This window comes from Atta colombica, unplaced genomic scaffold (assembly GCF_001594045.1).
Source record: "Atta colombica isolate Treedump-2 unplaced genomic scaffold, Acol1.0 scaffold46, whole genome shotgun sequence".
NCBI classification, from domain to species: Eukaryota; Metazoa; Arthropoda; class Insecta; order Hymenoptera; family Formicidae; genus Atta; species Atta colombica.
Genome location: NW_017259535.1, coordinates 753,216 through 762,155, shown reverse-complemented (window position 1 = coordinate 762,155; position 8,940 = coordinate 753,216). Strand labels below are relative to the sequence as shown.

The 8,940-nt window shown below is 31.4% G+C and overlaps 1 protein-coding gene across 1 annotated transcript; it reads right to left on the bottom strand.

Annotated features, from left to right (window-relative positions):
* Positions 1 to 871: 871 nt before the first annotated feature.
* LOC108691348 (translocation protein SEC63 homolog) lies at positions 872 to 5,679 on the bottom strand. The gene is made up of 12 exons (XM_018199046.1): positions 5,308 to 5,679; positions 4,301 to 4,403; positions 4,059 to 4,173; positions 3,873 to 3,978; positions 3,337 to 3,560; positions 3,097 to 3,258; positions 2,771 to 2,999; positions 2,550 to 2,695; positions 2,304 to 2,451; positions 1,689 to 2,181; positions 1,294 to 1,585; positions 872 to 1,212 (listed from the first exon to the last, which is right to left on the bottom strand). Exons 1-12 carry the CDS (start codon positions 5,429 to 5,431, stop codon positions 1,072 to 1,074), a joined length of 2,283 nt encoding a protein of 760 aa, XP_018054535.1. The 5' UTR covers positions 5,432 to 5,679; the 3' UTR covers positions 872 to 1,071.
* Between the last annotated feature and the right edge of the window lie 3,261 nt (positions 5,680 to 8,940).

Genomic DNA, 8,940 nt, shown 5'->3' with positions numbered 1-8,940 from the left:
AAGGGGGGGGGGGGGGGGGAGGGATAATGTGGATCTCGCTTCGAATGAAAAGTCATTATAAAATTACTTAAAGCAGAGAATTTTTGTTTTATATAATAGAACTTTTTTTTAATAACTTTTAACGAGCATCGAGCAAAACCTATTGGAAGTCACTTAGAAATCATGAACTTGACAACATATGTCAAGTCATTGGAAGATCAAGGTCATCGAAAGATAGTCCCTATTTCTAAACGTCTATCAAAATTAATTAAAAAATTATTAATTAATTTTATATATGAATAAAATAATTTTATTAATTCCGTTATTTAATTTATATTTATTTCTTAAACAATAACTTACCTCTTCCAAATGCAACAACCATCATATTTAGGGAAAGATAGATTATAAAATAGAATTTAATTATCTGAAATACAATCATAATATCTAATGTAGAAATTGATCTATTATATAAAAAATATAAAATGTACTCACTTGTATTGCACGAAATATTACGCTCATTGTTAACATATATCAGATCTATCTAAGTTAACGATACTCTTTTAGACTGTCTTTGTAGTAGAATAGCGAATGCTTTAAATTTATCGCGTTTATAATAAAAAGTGCAACGGTTGAGTGATCTTTTTATATGATCTGTATGTGTGTGTGTAGTCTTAAATATCTTTTCTACTTTCGCTTAACCCAGATTTGATATTTTATATTGTGCATACCACTATAATCATGAAGAAAGATGTTCATACAATGAGTTTAAGAAGATATCTTAATATGAATAGATATATTTTTTTGTACTGATATATTTTATTAGAAAACTGTATACAGATCTCAATTCAGGATTGAACACATCCAAATTGAGGATTGAACAACGATGTTAAAATAAATATTATGTTCTTTATTCGCTATTACTTTCTCCACACTGACAAATCTCACCAGACTATTTTTCTAGATTGTCCACATACATCAACGATTATGCAATTCCACGTATAAAAGTCCATTGTACATTAATTTAAGAAGTAAAAAAAGAGGAAAATGCGGACTTTTAGAATATCTATTCCGACCACATGTGAGAAACAGATATTATTCATTGTCACTAATGTCCTCATCAGTTGTGAATTCGGAATGTTCATCAGCTGCATCCACATCTTCCGCAGTTTCTTCATCTGAGATGTCCCATTGCGGATGCTCGGTCGGTATCTCTGGTGCCTCCTTCACATCCAACTATAAAGCATCATCGCATTGTTGTAAATATAAATAATTAAAAAAATGAGCTTTTTTTAGACAGCTTCTTAAATAACTCACTTTGATATCTTGAGCTTGATCAAAGCCCAGATATGAATCACTACGTAAACACACTGTAAATGTATAAAGGCCTGGCCAGCGTGGTGCTGTGAATCTTAATTGAATCTCCTCAAACTGTGCTAAGGACGTGACGTGTATAGGGGTTGTTAATAGTGTTTGACTTTTGCGATCACAGATATAGACCCACCAATACTCTTGCTTAACATCAGGAAAGAGCGGACAGTGCACTTCATGTGACAAATTACTCCTTCCCTCTAGTACTCTCTCCCGTTTAGAGATCCTCTGTTGGAATCTATTTGAAAGAGAAGGAAACGTTAAATTTGATTGTGGAAGACTTATGTAAGTAATGATTTAATATAGAACGTAAAAAAAATAAGTATAAATATTTCTCTTACTTTTCCCATTCGGTATCATCGTCATCGAGAGACGCATCCTTTTTGTCGTGACTATCTTCGTCATCACTTCGATCGCTCTCGGCTTCACTGTCACTAACATCCGACAATTTCTCCTTGGAAGACTCTTTCTCCGTCTTATCGTCTTTCTTTCTCGCATTAGGAGTATTGCTGTGCTGAGTATTGTTAGCCACAGTCTGAGACTGTGCCTGTGTATTTTTAGCAGGAGCAATCTTCTTGTTCGTACCCTTTTTATGTGACTTCTTTTGGCCTTTCTTTTGCTTAAGCCATGCCGGCTTCGTAGCTTTCGTCGATTGATTTTGTTCCTCTGAGGCTTCTTCAACTGCTTCACCGCCAGCTTTGTTATCCTCGATCATCGTTTGCTCATTAACAGAATCATCTCCAAACAGATGCTTCATATCTTTTCGCGTAAGGGATACTGTTACGGTTACAATAGCACCAGCAGTGTAGACGGTAGGGTTCTCATCATCAATTACTGAAAATGCATACAATAAATTATAAAAGATAATATAAAAGATACAATATCGCATAAATTATGATATTCTAATTAATGTAAATATTTTACAGAAATAAAAGAAATAACTGATAATGAATTACCTTCGGATCGTACTTTGAAGTCAATGTACGGCATATTTCCAAGAACTTTTATAACATCTTCATATTGACTGTCTGACAAATTTCTAAGTATCAGTCTTCGTTCTTCTCCTTTTAATTGTGCGAATTGTTGAAGACTTTTGATTTGACGCTAGGAGAAAGTCATAAATTTGTTATTAAGAGATTTATCGATAATAATACAAGCATTATCGATAGATAGAATTTGTTACAATATAGTGTCACTAATACCTTCTTCGCGTGGAAGTATTTTAAATTATCCTCCGTTATGTGTGGTAATTGAAGGAGAGGGTTTTTAAACTCCCAAAATCCTTGAACGACCATTGGACACAGTTTCATACAATTTTCTATAGTTGTTATGGTTGGTACCCGTGGTACTAAAAAAAGTCATCAATTATTGTTTCCATTGTATACATGTCATAAAGTTACATTGAAAAAAATCAAATATTTACCTCTTCTGGCATAAGCTAAAAGTATAACTTGATGGACACAGGCAACCATTTCTTGAATCAAATATGGGCATTTCTTTACAATATACTGTCTATCTTTATCCAGTGTCTCTGGATTAAGTGGTATACGAGATAAATGCGCATGCAATAATGCTCTAGCTTTAATTGAATACAAGTGGCATAATGGTACTTCCTTGTTTTTTTCTCCCAAGTTAGGTAATTGTTTGATAAGCTGAAATATGTATATAGTAAATAATATGCATATAATATGTATATAATAAAATTGTTCTTTAAAAAAAAATTAAGAAATTAAATATAATTAAATTTACCGAAGGAACTTCTTCACCGTCAGAGTGTCTCTCGACTATTTCTGCGTTACGCTTCTTGAAGAATTCAAAGGAAGCAGCGAGTATCATGATGACTCTCTTTAATGACATAGATGGCGTTTTCACGAAGAAGAAGTAATACATTTCGGTTGTTGTTAAGAGAACCTAAAGATAAATATGGACATATATAACAACTGATAATTTTATCACATAATAAAAATTTGGCATAAAAATGCCAATTACTTGATCACCAGTGTAGCGAATACTCTTGTACCACCACATTCCTACAACCGTTGGTAAAGCAACCATGAACACTAATGCGTATAGTCCTAAGACCCATACTGAATTCTCTTTTTCAACGATCCAAGAAGGCAAAGCTATACCAAAGCTCATCGCCCCTGGACCATCCGGATTTCCATATTTTTCCCAGTTTTTTCGTGCTTCATCATCCGTTAAAGCTTGGTAAGCTATTTTTGTTAATAGAAAAACAACTCAATTTATATCGAGAGTAACTAGAATACTAGGTATTAGTGATAGCAACTTAATCCTAGAATAATTTTCAAAAATTAACATTAAATATTTAATTTTTAACTGTTATAGGATTAATTTCGAATGCGGATACTCTAACGATTTTTATCAACCTTTCCTATGCTGTATTATTATCATATGCAATAACTGTGTTAAATTTATTAAATATATTTAATAATATACTCTATATGACATTCAATATTTACATCATATATTTTATATCTGTGCAAAGATCCTCTCGCATTCCTTACCTTTAGTTAATTTCATAAAAGCTTTTTCATTTCCTGTTTCTTTATCGGGATGAAGAATTAAGGAGAGCTTGCGGTAAGCTTTCTTAATCTCACTTTGAGAAGAACCCTACAATTGCAATTTTTGGCATCCATTTTTGTTACATAACAAAATTAATGGTATATATAAACATTCTATTTTATACTTACAGGTGGTATACTTAATATCTCATACGGGTCAAAGTTGGCCATTTCGTAATCAAATTGGGACACCTTATAGGCTAAGAGCAACAGGATAATCCATCCCACAATAATTAGAAATTTCCTACAATAGCATAATATTAATTGCATATGAAAACGCCAACTGTTAACTTTGTGACAATTTTCAAAATGGTGTAAATGTATAATTTATATTTTGCATATACAATACAAAATATTTAATGTTTACTTACGTAAAGAAAGCCTTGGTCTCTTTCCAAGGTTTGTTTGCATGAAGAATAACTTTCTTCTTTTTGCATCCATCGCATTGACATTCTTTGGCTAACTGATCAGGATCTGAACAAATTTAAATTAATATATTATTTTTTAAATCTTTGTTTCTTTTAACTTATTATATTTTAACAAATTTATATTTTAACAAAATATAAAAAATAATCGAAGATATTTTCACAATGCTTACAGTTGAATATCATTATATTAATTCTCGAATAAATGTAAATCATAAAAATCACATATATTCTTTATCTGTTTGTTCAAATGATATGTTATATAAGATTTTCATATGCAATTTGATGTGAAACATGGGATGTTAAACATATGTATTAAATTTTTGTAACACAAAGAAATCAAAACTATAATATAGATATTATATCTACATATCACTCATTTGCTACAACGTCATGACTCAAAAATTGTCATTTTGAGTTACTTGCAAAAAAAAGAGAATGGAAATATAAAGAAATAAGAATATACGCAAAAAAAATTATTTCTCTTTCTCTACAATTAATCAAAATTGCATCATAATATTTTAATCATTCAAAATATTAAAACTCATTTTCTGGAAAATAAATTTCAATGTTTTGAATTATTAATTAAAATATTCTAAATATTCTATTCTATTCTAATTTTATTTTTTCAAGTTATGTTGTAACAAATGACCGATATGACTTTAAATTACTTAATCTTTTAAGTACACAAATTATGGAATTAAACAGCTAGATAATTCATTTAAATATTCTCATCCTCGTAGATTGTGTAACGAATGTAACGTTGCGTCTCAATAAAAGAATTGACTAAAGAACCAAGGTGGAGCATAACGTAAATTAAGATTGCAAACAGCATTCATCCGTTGATATACAATGGACGTATACGTCGTTACATCTACGCGCTTGTAAATTACTTGGTCTGGAAAATGGAGTTCGCCTTGATCTTTCTATTTGTCTGTCTCTTTTTCTCTAACCTTGCTTCGGGCAACGTGGCCAGAGGTAGTAAGTCCCGGGTACCAGCAGTAACGCCAAGAACGAGAGCAGAAAGTAAAAGAATGTCCCTCCGCTCTCGTCATATTGGAACTTCTGTCCGCTCATCGCTCATTAAGTACTGCGGCGTTGTTTTAAGTAGACCGTTTAAGTACATTCATTCGTAACATTATCCAGGCTCGCGCGGGCTGCGGACACACGGACGTGCTGTACGACATGCAAATCAACAGTTAGCGGGACTGCCCTGTCAAGACTGCCAACTCAGCACCACTCAGCACCGCACGCGCCTTAGCCTCAGCGGTCTCCAACCTCCAACTCTCCACGCACTATCGACTCTGACGTACACGCGACGACTGCTCGCGCTCACATATTCCTATAATGTGAACTGTGGCGTCGTCACCGTGCCGTCGTGGCGTGCGAAGTAAACGGAATTGCGATTGCGGACTGGCGACGTCAACTGACAATGGCAGGAGACTGGAGACTACCACTATAGAACTGGCGTTGTCGACGGCGACCTGCGTCAATGACGCCGTCATCGGCGTCGTCGACCCCATCAAGTCCAAGTCGATGCGAAAAATTAAATTACGAGCACGATGATTCCCGTTCGCATCCTCCGTGTATGATGAGAGCTGTCGGGAGGAGAATAATTAAACGGAGACGATTTGTGACTCACGGTGACCTCTGCGAACTACCCGATAAGAAATAAATGAGATATTCGATGAGACTCGATTTATTCGATTTAATTGCACTTGTATTCCCTTTCATATCGTACTTTGTCTCGTCCGCAGGGAACGTGACAAGATGTAGTTAAAATGAATGGCTGCAGTGTATCTTTCTTGCGTTTCTCATATTCACATGAAATGGTACGCTACAGGACTGTGATGAAATGGGGAAGAAAATGAATGAAACTTTTTTACAAGTTCGCATAAATTTGCGAGTCTCCACTTAAATATATGTCACCGTGATATATCGTTTTGCATTCCTCGAGTGTTCAAAAGTTAACGTATACAAGTCAAATAATACGACATCCGTTTGGACTTTGTAATAAGAAAGGTGAAACCAACAAAAGATGAGCAAATTGTAGCTGCATGAATGCAAGATTTCGTACGCCATCGCTAGATAACGGGTTTTTAAATACAGTTTTTGCCGTAAGCAACCAGAAGGTCAATTACATGAAAATTATAAAAGTCAGCAAATTTATTAAGTGTTGACTAATGAAATTATAAAGATTTTAGGCCGTTATTCATAGTCGATGTTTTTATATTCAAGACTATCCTTAAGATGTATCATGATCCAGTAATTAAAAATGGATTAAAATAGATTGAAATTGTATGGGTATTTTAAGTCCATTGAATTCAATTGAATAAAAAAAAACTTTTTTTTTTATTTATTTGGATTCAATTGTATTAAAAAGTGCATTTCCTACTAATTCTTAATTTTTTGTCTAGTTCTAAGAATTACAAAAAAAATGAAGAGTAAGTTTAACCAAGATTAACCTATATTGGAAATAGGCATTAGAATTTGCTAACTTGTAATTTCAAGATACACAGTTATATAATCGACCCTCAACCAGCGAAAGGTGTAAAAAGGATATTAATTGTGTATTTTTTGAAATGAGATGAAAATTATAAAAATGAAGTAAATTAATTTACTAAGTATTTTGATTAATGAAATTATAAACAAATCCGCTTATTATAGTAAATTCGCTTATTTTTGTAGTTTTCACTTTATTTTAAAATACACAATCAATCTCAAGAAAGAGTTTGAACTAGGAAATGAATATGTCCATGAAAATTCGCCTAATCTAGAACGACAAAGGGGGAAGATAAGGAAGAACAAAAATGTCCTAATCAAGCAATAAATTCCCATCCGATTATTTCATTAAAGACTTGCTCATTTCGCAAACACAATTAAATTATGAGACTGCCACTGCAATAGATACCACGGGTATCACTTGATAATTATATATCACTTGATAGTTATAATATCGATAAACGATGAATTAATCGTAATTTAATTGCAGTCATTCTCTTCTCCATTTTTTATAATATCATACATGACTATTTCAACCAATGTAGATTAATTTTAATCTTGATTTAACTTGATTTGACTTTTTTTTATTTCTCTTTAGTTCTAAAAATTAGAAAAGTATGAAGAAAGTAAATTCAATCGGGGATTAATCTATATTAATAAAAATGGACCGAGGTTAATCTATATAGTCGTGAGAGCGACTGCGAGAAACTAAACTCCGATAACTCACTATCGATAATCAATAATTAACTTGTCAAATAATATCCATAAATATTTTGATCGTTAACGACCAAAGTTGGATCTTAATTTCTTTGTATATAATTTTATATTCAATACAAAAAGAAGAATTCTATATTATATAATTTGAATAATCACCGGTTGTTTTGTATTTTTTTACAACAAATGGGGACGGAAAAATAATACAGTATATAACTTATATGCATTTTTTTCATAGAATTTAATAGTGTTATTATTTTGATTCAAATCAAATTCTTGTTAATTGTTTGAATGATAATTGTTTAAATAAATTAAATGTGATAATTTTGATTTCAGAATTCATAATGAGCAACCTCATAAAAACCATTACATGCAAATGATTATTCAATTAATTACATAAGCAGTCTTCAAAGGATTACATTTATCTCATTTAAGTTTTCTTCTTTTCAATGTTTTCCAATTCTAGAATTGGAAAGAGATGAAAGATAAATATTCATACAGCATAAAATATTGGGAAACGTTTTAAGAAAAATATTTTTTTTAATATCACAAGTATTAATATCATAAGTATTATTAAAAAGATTTTAGTAATATTTTAAAATGTTTTAGAGAGATTTGGAAACATTTTAAAATTATTTTAAAACATTTTGTGATAATATTTTCAAAAACATTTTAAAAACGTGTTAGAAACATTTTGAAAAATTATATTTTTTATCATTTAGAAAATGATAAAATATTATCAATATATTTTCAAAATATTAAAATAATTTCAAAAATTTTAATCAAATTTTTTTAAATTGCTTGATTTCTTACGGCATGAAGCTAATTACTACGAATGCATTCTGTTTCCATAGGAGCGATAAAGTGCTCCAAAATTTTTGTCAAGTATTGAAAATCTGTAATTTACTTAAGATAGTCACTTCAGCTATATATTGGATCGTGACATCATAAGCAAAAAATGACACGTTGATTTTTCTTGCATATCATTTGTAAATAAAAAAAATTTGGATTAAATCAAATGACAAGGTGGCTTTAAAACATTTGTAAAAATGCGAAAATTCTCTTTATCTCTCCTGATAATCAATAAAGAATCGAAAAAGGATTGTGAAATGGAAATAAGCTACGCATTGAGTAAAACCTAGTAACGCACGTTTCATACCTTTTACGACTATTTATTGACTGTCAATATCTTCGACTATTTTTACAAGTTCTAAAGCGATCTCATCATTTCATTTTATCCAAATTGTCTTTATTTACAAATGGCATACAAGAAAAATCAACGTGTCGCTTATGACACATTTCTCGCTTATGACGTCACGATTCAATACGATTGGAGTGAGTACTCAGGAATCTTAAATATTTAATTTTTT